The sequence below is a fragment of the Vombatus ursinus genome, unplaced genomic scaffold (genome assembly GCF_900497805.2).
Source record: "Vombatus ursinus unplaced genomic scaffold, bare-nosed wombat genome assembly UNPS02014864.1, whole genome shotgun sequence".
NCBI lineage: Eukaryota > Metazoa > Chordata > Mammalia > Diprotodontia > Vombatidae > Vombatus > Vombatus ursinus.
Window position 1 is genome coordinate 5,015,395 of NW_020954642.1, and position 13,309 is coordinate 5,028,703.

Sequence of the window (13,309 nt, forward strand, 5' to 3'; positions counted from 1 at the left end):
ACAACAGCCAACCAAGTGTCTGAGTCAGGATTTGAACTCAGGTCTTCCTGATTCTAAGTCCATTGTTCCATTCACCTACCAGACCGTAGAATTTGAAGCCTCATAGAAAGGTCCCTATTCTCTTTCCAACCAGATGTAGTTCTAGCTGTATTCCCATTTGGATGAAGTGGGTTGAGCTGGATTCATTTAAGCGCATCCAGTCCCAGCTCATGGAAGTGCTATTGAAACAGATTTCCACTGCCCTGGGGCCAATTTTTGGCACGATGTCAATGGAAAGCATGCAACCCAGGGAAGTTTCTGAGAGCCCCGTCATTTGTTTACTTAAGAACTTATGTCAGCAGCTCCTACTCTTTGTTGGGTGAAGACTGTCAGGGTCATAGACGTGTACAATCGGAAGGGCCCACAGAGACCACGGGTCCAACCTGGACCTAAACAAAAATCCTGTCCTGTTGCTGCTGTTGTTTGTCCTTCCATGACATCATGAAGGTGATGTCTTGACTTGCAAGTAAACTGGATTGAAGTGAGGGAGGGCTGTGCAAAGTCACCAGCCTCGCTTTCTCCTCTGGAGCCATCTGGGTCCAGTGGCAAGATATAAATCAGGATGATGGGAGATGTTCCTGGATGGAGTGGGAGACATTGGCCTTTTCACACTAAGGTCTTTCCCAGGTCTCAGTTTGACTGAGGCAAAGCCAATTCAGTGATTAAGACTAAGTAAGAAATGTGGTAAAGAATGACCTCTTTTATCTAGTCTAAAAAAATCAGTCTGGGAGGGTAACACCCTCTGGATTTCTGGCCAAAACAGAAATAGTTACGATTTACATTCACTCTGAGACATCAGGGCCCAAACAACGACCAAGTGGGGGGGGGTGTTGCATGTGTGTGTGTGTGTATGTGTACATGTGTGTGCACATGTGTATGATTGTCCTTTGTTCTCAAAGAGGACCAAACGAAATTACTAGGTTAGAGTCAAGTCATAATGTGTCTGACTGTGGCAGATCAGACCAATCCAAGTTCAGAATTCTCAACCACAGGTCGAGCACAAATAGTCCATGTGAACACTTGGGGTGGATTCTCTAAATTTGCCCATTTTGTGTTTCTTCTGAGTTACTTTAATTCTGCTTTGCTCATAGAGCACAGCACCTTCTCTGATGAGGGCATGCCATGCTGAGTGGTCCTGTGCCAGTGTCTCCCATGTCACAAATCAATTCTAAAGTTCTTAAGAGAAACCTTGATAGTGTCTTTTCATCGCTTTTTTCTGACTTCCATGTGAACACTTGGTCTGTGTGAGTTCCTCATAATATATTCCTTTAGGCAATTGTATATTTGGCATTTGAATAACGTGGCCAAATTATCAGTGTTGCACTCTCTGCAGAAGGGAATTGCAGAAGGGAAGGAAAGGGAAGGGAACCAATTAACACCAATTATCTTTTGCAAAGCAATACTTTCTGAGAAGTATAAACATGCCAGATGGAATTCTCCTGTCTACCATCTTGGTCCATGAGAACAGGCTTGAATTTAAGGCAGACGCTACAACATTCTTGTCACCAAGTTCACTTCCAAATTCAGCAGCTAGGGGCATCTAGGTGGTGCAGTGAATAGAGCACCGGCCCTGAAGTCAGGAGGACCTGAGTTCAAATTCGACCTCAGACCAAACATTTGACACTTACTAGCTGTGTGACCCTGGGCAAGTCACTTAACCCCAACTGCCTAGAAAAAAAAAACAAAAACAAAAAAACAAAACCACAAATTCAGCAGCTGCTGGTCCTCGCTGCTCCTGCAGGTCCCTGCTGGGCTGAGTGAAACAGATTGCTCCTCATATTTGCCGGCAAATCTGCTAGTATGGACAAGATATCCAGGACTTCTGATGGTTGGCTATTCCGACCTTTCAAAACTTACAAGATCATAGCTGTCTCCTATACTCCACCTAGAACTGGAAAGAATAGACAGAATAGGGACAGAAGAGCCACTGTTCTATGTGAGAGAAGGCAGGAGACCCACCCACACGCAGTGACACCGAGTAGTTCAACTTCTCAAAATGTAGTCAGTGAGAGACAGAGTTGTCCCCAGGTGTGTTTTTTTTTTTGTACATTGATTTACATTGCAAAAGCTATTTGAAAAGCCTTCTCTCACACACTTATCTTGTTCACACAAAATCTTGTCAATTACATAATCAAAATTAGCCATTTTACCTTTTATAATTAAGTCATCCTTTATTCATAGCCATGACCTACTCCTCCTAACTTTTTAAGGTATGATTTTTAATATTCAAGACACTCATCCTTTTTGAATTTATTATGGAATATTCTATAAGGTGATTTTGGTCTAAGCCTAATTTCTGTCACACTGCTTTCCAGTTTTCCAAGTAGTATTTATCAATTAAGGAATTTTTCCAAAGGCAACTAATGTTTTCCACTGTATCAAACATGTGGTTATTGAGTTTTATTGTTTCTGAATGACTCCTGTCTAGTCTGTTCCATTGATCTGTCTCTATTCTTTAACCAGTACCAGATGGTTTTGATGACTGCTGCTTTATAATATAGTCTGATTCTGCAAGTGCTATTCTCTCTTCATTCCTACTTCTTTTCTGTATTTCCCTTAATATTCTATATTTTTTGTTTTTCCAAATGGACTTTGTTATTTTTTATCAGGTTTTATAAAGGATCCCCTTGGTAATTTGATTGGTACAGCATTCAAAGTACAAATTAATCTTGGTAGCACTGTCATTTTTATTATATTGGCACAGCCTAGGCATGAACAGTGAATATTGTTCCAACTATTTAAGTTGCTCTTTATTTCTTTAAGCAGCACTTTGTAACTGAATTTATCTAAGTCTTTTGAGTGCTTTGAGAGAGTAGTCCTTAGGTATTTGATACATTTTGTAGTTATCTGGAATGGGATTTCCTTTTCTAGGAATGGGATTTCCTTTTCTATGATTGCTTCTTGTCTCAATTATTTTATACATTTGTTCACTTATTTTGAATGGATCTTTTTATTATTGCCTTTGGGATTTTGCTATATAATATAGAAGTGCTACTTATTTTTGTGGGTTTATTTTGTAATCTGCAACTTTTTTTTGGAGCTATTACTTTCTTTGCTGATTCCCTTGGATTTTCTAAGTAAACTACCATGTTATCAACAAACAGGAATAATTGCCTCTCTTCTTGGCTCACTTCTCTGCCTTTCTTCTTCTTATGTTATTGCCATTTCTAGCATTTCCAGAATTCTCTTAAAGCTTAATTGACAAAAGAGAAATATTTTAATTTAATAATAAGGAAATAACTGGACATAGTTTTGGATTATTAGAGAAATCAAGTAATGAGAATGAAGAAGGTAATGAGTCAAGTTAACAGGCTAAGGGATAACCAACAGGTGGGTGTGGTCAGTCCTGTATGATCCTGTTACAGGAGGGATTTCTTTCCAATATGGGTTCAACTACATGGTCCCTGAGATCTGTGGAGGGGCCCCTGAACTTGTGTTCTTGAGTTAACCTATTTTCCCAAGATGAAACCCCCCTAAACTAACATAACACTGATCTTTCATAATTGAACTCCATTAAACTTTCCGGCTCTGGCCAGTCTGCCCAGACTGATAAACTGTTTGTGCAGCTGAGACCCTTTCAGGTAAGCAGAACATCCTCCCTCCATGGTCTGATATTCCCAAGTCCTCCTGTTTCCTCTCATTCCCCCTCCCCTACTGCTCCCTTTCTCCTCCCATGTCACTTCCATTTGGGAAGGGATTGCCTTCTACTCCTCCCATGAGACCTCTCTTTTTTCCTGTACCCCATAAATATCCAAGGCATTATCTGTAGGGTGGGTTCCTTCATATAAGGAGTTCCCCCATGTATATGCCTTTCTCTTGCAATAAATCAAGTGACAACCTGTGTCTTATGGAGTTGTGACTTTTGGTTAACAGACCAAATTTCCACAATGAAAATTCTGTAATTCTGTGATATTCTTTGACCTACAATGGGTGTCGATTGACTCAAGGAAGATTCTAAGAATTATGCCAGTTGGGAACAAATATCCCTTGTTACAAGAGAGAAATTGTTGTCTTTTGGGAGCTAACAGCCCTCAAGAAAGCTCTGGGAGCCATAGTGTTTGTTTACTGGAAACCTCATCAAAGCTCTACCACTTGGTCTGAGGGAAGGTAGGTATTGGAAAAATCATAGAAGCTCAGAGTTGGAGAGGTCCTCTGAGGCCCTGCAGTCCAACCCATCCCTGGTCAAGAATTACCTTTATAGCCTCCCTGACTCTGCCAGGAAGGGATGAGGACCGAGTGCATTCCAGACATGTGGAACTGTCTGCAGAGACAGGAAATGAAATAACATGTGCCAGAGAAAGCAAGCAGACAGGCTAAAGTAGAACATAAACCATAGGAGCCAGATTGTGGAGGGCTTTCAATGCCAAGCTGACCATTGAGCCAGTTTCAGCTCTCTTCCCTTACTATAGGATACAACTAAAGTCATCCTCTCCACACTCTCTCAGTTACTCCTATTCTTTCTTATACATTCACTAAATTCTCTAACATTGAACTTGCTATCTTCTCACTGTCAACTATCAACTGTCAACCTTTACAGATTTTGTTCTAGGAAAGACAAACAAAATTAGGCTGCGCATGCACATTTACTTCTCTGAAAACTGACTCATCATGCATATGGAGATATACATGGATGTTCATTGTGAAAATGAGCTCAAGGAAGGATAGACAAAAGGGACTTTATATCTTTAGAGCCATTCTCTCTCACCCTCCCTCATTTCCTGGCTCAGGATACCTGTGTCCTTCATTAGTCAAAATTATAGTTTCAGAAAAGAAATAGTGTGGCTCCAAGATTTCTGGTTTTCTGCCAATCGTAAACAGAGGATGCTGTAAAAGAGGGAGTATCAAGATAGTGCCTCTAACATGGTAGGGCCATAAAAAAATGAAGGAAATGTCCCAGCGGGCCATGTCCTTGGTAGAAGAATATTCCCAGTCAGCAAAATCCAGCAGGAGGGCTTAGGTTCACTCAGAGAGCAAAGCAAAGCATGTGTATCATATCAGAGCATGAAAAGCATTGTGGAAGATTAAACTCAGAGTGGGCCAACAAATGTCTTTCTCCCGATTGGTCAATCTAGGTTTTAAGTCTTTCTGAGGTGAGAGAGGTTCCAGCTGGTAGGGGGAGGGGGTAAGCTGGTTCACATCACATAACTATTCTTCACTCACCAAGTCAGTTACCTTGACTCCCAATCGGTAGGGTTCAAACTAGATTCCAGTTTTTACCACACCCAGACAAGTCTCCACAGGCCAACCATAGTCCCAGTGCTTCTTTCTGACTTTCTGTGGCCTCCTGTGTACAGCTGTGACTCATTTCCATGACTGCCTAGAGGCAGCAAGGTGGTACAGTGGCTAGAGCAAAGAGTCAGGAGTCAGGAAGACCTCAGTTCAAACCTGGTCTCAGATGCCCAACTAGCTGTGTGATCCTGGGCAGTTTCCTCAACTGCCTCAACTGTAAAATAAGGGTGATAACAATAGCATGTAATAGCATGTGTGAAGATCACATGAGATGTTTGTGAAGTGCTAATTCAGGGTCTGGCACGTAAGAGGAGCATGAAAATGGCTGTTTGCTTCTTTCCAAACCCTTGATTTTACAGATGGGCAAGCTGAGGCTAGAAGGGCCTCTTCTTTTCCCCTTTCTATTCACATTCTACCTTGAAGGGAATTGGCTATGATTGGCTACATTTAAGGGCATGCAGCCCTAACAGAGCCACTGAATCAGATTCCCACTTCCCTGGAGAAGGTCCTCGGAACCCTATTGTCTTATTACTTGGGGCCTCCTTGGAAGCTCCAAGTCCTCAATAGGAGCCTGTCAGAACAACAGAGTCTCAGAATCAAAACAGACCTGAGAAGCCATCTAGACCCACTTCTACCTGGACAAGAACCACCCTCTACAACATCCCTGAAAAGTGGTCATGCAGGGGCTCTGAGGAATTATCACTACAGAGATGTTGCCCCATTAAGGATTTGGATCACATTGGTTTGATGAGGATAGAAGCACTCTTTGTCTTTTTTTTTCACCTTTTGTCTTAATAAGTTAAAGATGATAATGGGAAGGAGGGATTTGACTTGGTCTGTTTGGTTCCCAAAGGGCAGGAACAGCAAGATGGGACAGGGGGGAACGTTACAAAGGGGCAAAATAAGGCTTGATACCCAGAAAGACATGCTAAGGATTAGAACTGTTCAAAAGTAGAATGAGCAGCCTGGAGAGGTGCTGGGTTCTGCCTTATAAGAGCCCTTCAAACCTCCATTTTAAGGAGCAGGCCCTAGCTAACCGTGTCTTCATTCCTCTCCATGCAACACTCCTTCCCCTCGTGGTACTTTCTGAATGGTGCCTTCCTCTCTTCCCCCCTCGTGTGCCCCCCCATCCTTTATGTGTTGTTTCCCTCCATCAGAATGTAAGTTCTCAGAGGTCTTGGGTTGTCTTTCTGCTGGTATTTGTATTCCCAGAGCTTAGCACTGTGTGTTCAAATCCTGCCTCAAATACTTCCCAGCTATATGACCCTGGGTAAGTCATTTAACTCTGTTTCCTCATTTGTAAAATAAGCTAGACAAGGAAATGGCAAACCACTCCAGTATCTTTGCTAAGGAGGCCCCAAATAGGGTCAGGAAGAAAAAGCAAGGAACTAAAGAGCTTAAGGGGGTAAAGGTCACAGATGGCTCCAGAAACTGGGAGGGAAGGTGGTGAGGTTGTGTAATTCGAATTTTGATCCTTGACACTTCCGATTGAAGTGGTGAGGACAGCTCACGGTGACTCTTGTGAACCCATTGTCATATTTGCCCATCTGAAATCAGAAGTCCTGTAATTCAGGGCTTGATTTGTCGTTCTGGTGATTGTCTAGACTTAAGATAGTGTTAGAAACAATGTTACTAATAGAGATTAAATTTAAGAGTGTGTCATGGATACATTTTTGTTTGTTTTTGTTTCCCAGTGAGCTTGTCACATATTTACCAGCATTTCCCAGCTGGCTGGTTGGCTGTTCAGACTTCTCTTTAGCTTTTAGGGATTCAATCAAATTTTTTTTTTTCAAATAGCTCTAAGACAAGGTCGACAAGGAAGTTCATTGAGTAATCCTTAGCCCCAGTTTCCCAGGAACGCCCTTTGATCCAGTTCTTTTTCTATTAAAGGATAGACCTGGGATCTGATTAGGCATAACCAGGGGGCTGTGCAGAGGGAAAGATGTGGAAGACTTCTCTGCTGCCCAAGGTCCTGACTTTGGGGGTCCTGGGCCTCCTGATTCAAGCCCCAGGTGAGCAGCTCTGCCAGGCTGACCCAGAGCAGGGGATGATTTCTGGAGGGACATGGGAGGAGTCCTTTGATTTTCCCATTGGAGATATGGGGCTTGTGCAATGTTCTTTCTCTTGTTACCTTCACTGACTGCTTGGGTGGGTGGGCTGGGGGTGAAGGATTATTGCTAGTTCTGTTTCAGGGGGTGAAACTAGATTTGCTGCTGAGAAAATGATGCCTTCTCCATGTGTGTTATGTCCAAAACTCTTCTATCAGCTGCTGGTGGGATAAAGAGAGAGGGAAAGCTGAGTCATTTTCAAGGAGGTAGATAAGACTGAGGTTTGGGGGGAGGATCTTTTTACAGACTGGAACTAGGAGCTCTGCATTTGCATGAGAAAATGTGGTTCAGCTTATTTCTTTTTTTGTGAGGCAATCAGGGTTAAGTGACCTGCCCAAGGTCACACAGCTAGTATGTGTCAAGTGTTTGGTCTGAGGCCAGATTTGAACTCAGGTCCTCCTGACATCAGGGCTGGTGCTCTATCCACTGCGCCACCTAGCTGCCCCTGCTTATTTCTTTCTTTTCTCTTTCTTCTTTTTTTGGTAAATAGTATTTTATTTTATTTTTTCCAATTACATGTAAAGATAGTTTTCAACATTCATATTTTTTCCTTGCAAAAATATATTTATTAATACTGGCATTAATAATGAGAGTAAAAAGTGTTTTTTTGTATTATTGTTATATAAAACACAAATTCTTTTAAAATATTGTTTACTTTATCTCATCCTCTTGGAACTTCTATTTTTGTGTATATTTTATAATGTACATGTTATATTTGTATAGTAGTAAATAATTTTTTAGAAAATCTATTAACTGTATTAAACATTTTAAAAATTATTCAGGTAACAAATATCTTACTACCACTCCTCCATTAAGCAAATTAAAATAAAACAAAAACAAAACATAACCTTTAATACATATCAATAAAATCTGAAAAAAAAAGAAATTCTTAAATTAGCTATGTCTGAAAATGTAGGTCTTTTTCTGCATTTTAACTTCATCACCTCTCTCTCTTTTTGAATGTTTTGTTTTCATTCTTTTGGACTCATATTTATCAGAATTAGTTAGATCAGGGTTCTAAAGTCTTTCAAAGTTATTTTTCTCTACATTGTTTTTGCCATTGAATAAATTGTTCTGGTTCTGCCCATTTTGCTCTGCACTGATTCATAAAGGCTGGTTTCCACTGAAATTGCCCATTTCATTATTTCTTATTGGCACAGTAATATTGTGTTATATTCATATATCACAATTTCTTTAGCCATTACCCAGAAAGAGGACAGTTCTTGGGTTTCCAGTTTCTGGTTACTATGAAGAGCTGCTGTAGATATTTTTGTGCCTATACCTCCTGTTCCTCTCTCTTTGATCTCTTTGGGGCATAGATCTAGTGGTAATATGGCTAGCTCATAGGGTATACACTATTTGGTAACTTTCTGGGCATAGTTCCAAATACTTCCTAGAAAGGCTGGACCAATTACAGCTCTACCAACAATATGCTAGTATACATGTTTCTTTATAGCTCCTCCAGCATTTGTAATTTTCCTCTTTTGCCAATTTGATAATAGGTGTGCAGTGGAAACTCAAATTTGCTTTAATTTGCATTCCTTTAATTATTCATATTTTAGACATTTTTTATATGATTGTTGATAGCTTGGCTTTTTTCCTTTGAAAGTTTTCTGTTCATATCCTTTGGTCATTTATCTATTGGATAATGGTACTTAGAAAATAATTTGATTTAATTTCTTATGGATCTTGGAAACAAGAGAAATTTGCTTCAGAGATTTCCTCCCCCTACATTTATAAACTTAAACAATTTAAATATGAGATCCTTGACCAGTGACAAATGAATGGACATAGGCCCCAGGAAAAACCCTGGGACAACTGAACCAGAAGAAAGATGGGATACAGCAGTCCAGTAGCCCAGAAAGCTTGAGGGATTAATGGGAAAGGCCCCTCTCGCCCTGGAGGAAGGGGAGCAGTACAGAATAGGAGGTGACCCAGCAAGCTAGAAGAAAGCCCCACCTCAGCATACCAGGAGGAGATCCTGAAACCCAGGTGGTGGAGCAGGCAAACATCAACACCTGGACTCCTGAGTGCCTCAGTGAGGGCAGGGGAACTGATGGAAACCAGCTTGGAAAACCATCAGGTACCTCAGCATTCTACAGCAACTGGGTCTCTCAGTGCCTCAGCAAAACTAAGGGAAACAGTGCTCCAAGGGGCCACAGGTGGAAAAACATCCTGCAACCTCCATCTGAAATGAGCTGAAGAAAGCAAAAGGAAGGAAAGGCCCAGGTGAGTAGGAAATCTCCAGGAGACACACTACCCAAGTCCTAGAACCAGAAGGTAAAATAGCCATAGAAAGCATCCACCAAACACCTCCTGAAAGAAATCCCAAATTGAAAACGCCAAGGAACATAGCAGCCAAATTACAAAATTACTATGTCAAAGAGAAAATACTGCAAGCAGCCAGAAAGAAACAATTTAAATATCATGGAACCATGGTCAGGATTACAAAGAACCTTGCAGTTTCTACATTAAAAGACTGTAAGGCGTGGAATATGGTATTCCATAAGGCAAAGGAGCTTGGATTACAACCAACGATTAACTACCCAGTGAAAATGAGCATGATCTTTCAGGGGAAGAGATGGATATTCAACGAAATAGGGGACTTCAAACCCTTCCTGATAAAAAGACCAGAGCTCAACAGAAAATTTGATCTTCAAATACGACTCGAGAGACATAAAAAGGTAAACAGGACAGAAAGAAAAATGTTATTAATAAGAGCAAACTGTTTACATCCCTGCAAGAGAAGATGACACTTGTAACCCTTGAGAACAGTATTGTTATTACACCATGTTAAAGGGGTATACATAAAGGGGGTGGTTATAAGTTGACTTTGATGTAATGATAAAAAAAAATCTAATCAAGTGGGTCAAATGGATCCAAGAAAGTGGATTAATCTGATCTAAAAAAATGTACTGAGACAAAAGGAAAGGAGGAGGCAGACAAGGGTAAGTTACATTATAGGAAAAAGCACAGACACCTATTACAGCAGAGGGAAAGAAGGGAGGGAGATGTACATTGTTTGAACCTTACTCTCATCAGATTTGGCTCAAGAAGGAAATTACATAATCAGTTAGGTACTAATATTGATAGACTTAACCCTTCTCAGCAATACAAGGATCTAAGACATCTCCAAAGGCCTCATGATGGAAAATGCTATCCACATCAAAAGAAAGAACTATAGAGTTTGAATGCAGTTCGAAGCATACTATTTGCTTTTTTTTCTTCTGTTATATTTTGTTTCCTCTTTCTGGTGGTTCCTCCTATTGGTTCTAATTCTTACAACATCACTAATGTGAAAATATGTTTAATAGGAATGTATATGTATAGCCTATATCAGATTGTGTGATGTCTTGGAGAGGGAGGTGGGGAGGGACGGGAAGAAAAGTTAAAACTCAAAAGTTTATGGAAGTGATTGTTGATAAATCAAAGTAAATTAATTAAAAAGGTAAAAAAAAAATAAATCAGTATGGCAAAAAAGAGAAACTTCATTTCAAGATTTTTAAACAGTCCATAAAATTTTATTTTCAAGTTTCCAGTGTGTGCAGACACAAGAGTTTTTATAGTTGACACACATTATTTTTGGAAGCAAAAGCTTAGTTTTAAAAAGTCTTGCTAATCATGATGGCTTCATTCTATCATTAATATTTCAAAGCAAAATACATACTTAGGGCAAGGTTCATCATTAACAATAGTAGATGTAAATTATATTTTTTGTTTTGTTTCAATACATTAAAAAAAATTTTTGTTAAAAAAAATGAATGAACATACCATGGGAGCAACGGAGTTGTATGAATCTTGAAATTCTTGCCATAAATGAAATCAGAGAATGGCTCACAGGTTCTTCTTGGAGAGGCAAATAAAAGACGTGGTAGAGTTGGTTTTATTGTATGCCTAAAGGCCATAAGGAACCTCATTTCATGGGACATTTGAAGTTCACTAAAATGTGGGTTCTTTGCAAAGAAGGATTGCTCCATTCTTTGTACTTGTATCTTCAGTGCCTTCCTGGCACATAGTAGGTGTTTAATAAAGCCTTGTTGATTGTTTTTTCATGCGATAAGTTTTTGTAAAAAGATGACCATGAAGATAATTTTAGGCTATGTACCAACATTTGTTGGAGAGGATAAACGTGTAGAAGATTTCTATGAAGATCTTAACATAACCCTTTAAATTACATCATCATTGACTTTGAAACTTAGTGACTTAAATGCAAAGTTGGAAATAGATGAGGATAACGAGAAATATTTTGGAACACCAAAGTTGTTCACCGTTGGGATGGAGGAGATCAGCTCAGTCCGAGTTAAAGAAAGATTCCCTTTGGATAGTAAAGGCCTCTAGTTGGTCCTGTTTACAGATGACATCGTGCTGGTTTCATCAAGCTCTGGAACATTGCAAAGCCTCCTTTTTATGGTTTATCTTGATTTCTTTGTTTGCAATTCAAAGTTTCTTTGCAGCTCTGGCCTTTTCATCAGGAATGCTTAGAAGTTCTTTATTTCATTAAAGATTTATTTTCTAGCAGTGGGAGATGGGATCAGCATTGCAGAGGGGCTTCCAAATTGAGGAGTTTGCAATGGTGGTTGGCTGTACCTGGGCAAGGAAGCTCCAAGCACTGTGGAAAGTTCCAGGATGAGCCAGTCTGGTTTGGAAGTCTGGAAGCCAGGAGCAGTGGGCCTGGATGGGAATGGAGACTTGAGAGGAACTGGCCAGGGGGCCACAGCCTCTGTCTCTGCTCAGTCAATATTCATTTTTAATAAGATTTTGAGTTTCAAATGTTTTCTCCTCCCCTTCTTCCCATTCCACCTCCCCAAGATGGCAAACAATCTGATATAGGTTACACATTTGCAATAATGTAAACATATTTCCACATTAGTCATATGAAAGAAGAAACAGAACAAACGGGAAAAAACTCAAAAAAAGTAAAAATAGTATGCTCCGATTTGCATTCAGACGCCTTAGTTCTTTCTCTGGAATTGGATAGCATTTTCCATCAGGAGTCTTTGGAATTGTCTTGGATCACTGTATTGTTGAGAAGAGCTACGTCAATCATAGTTAATCATTGCACAATGTTGCTATTATTGTGTACAATGTTCTCCTGGTTCTGCTCATTTCACTCAGCATCACTTCACATAAGTCTTTCTAGGTTTTTCTGAAGTCTACCTGCTCCTCATTTCTTATAGCACAATAGCATTCCATTACATTCATATGCCACAACTTCTTCAGCCATTCCCCAATTGATGGACATGTCCTCAATTTCCAATTCTTTGCCACCACAAAAAAAAGCTGATATAAACATTTTTGCACATGTGGATCATTTTCCCTTTTTAATGATCTCTTTGGGATACAGACCTCGTAGTGGTATTGTTGGATCACAGAATATGCACAGCTTGATTGCCCTTTAGGCATAGTTCCAAATGATCAGTTGGATCAGTTCACGACTCCACCAGCAGTGCATTAGTGTTCCAATTTTCACACACCTCCTCCAACATTTATCATTTTCCTCTTTTGTCATGTTGGCCAACCTGATAGGTGTGAGGTGGTACCTCAGAGTTGTTTTAATTTGCATTTGTCTAATCAGTAGTGATTTACAGCATTTTAATATGGCTATAGATAGCTGTAATATCTTCATCTGGAAACTGCCTGTTCATGACCTTTAACCATTTGTCAGCTGAGGAATGACTTGTTTTCTGATAAATTTGACTCAGTTCTCTGTGTATTTGAGAAATGAGGCCTTTATCAGAAATACTTGCTATAAAAATTGTTTCTCATATCTCTGCTTTCCTTCTAATCTTGGTTATGTCAGTTTTGTTTGTGCAAAACCTTTTTAATTTAATGTAGTCCAAATGATCTGTTTTTCATTTTGTGATGTTCTCTATCTCTTCTTTGGTCTCCATAGATCTGACAGGTAAACCATCCCGTGCTCTCCTAATCTGCTT

The 13,309-nt window shown here is 39.9% G+C and overlaps 1 protein-coding gene across 1 annotated transcript in view; it reads left to right on the top strand.

Moving 5' to 3' along the window:
- The first annotated feature begins 7,100 nt into the window (after positions 1 to 7,100).
- The window catches only part of LOC114027960 (liver carboxylesterase 2-like), a 33,325-nt gene continuing 27,116 nt past the window's right edge, over positions 7,101 to 13,309 (top strand). Inside the window, exon 1 of the mRNA XM_027842103.1 lies at positions 7,101 to 7,280. Within this exon, the coding sequence (XP_027697904.1) occupies positions 7,211 to 7,280 (70 nt within the window). The 5' untranslated portion in view covers positions 7,101 to 7,210. The remainder of the gene's footprint in view (positions 7,281 to 13,309) is intronic.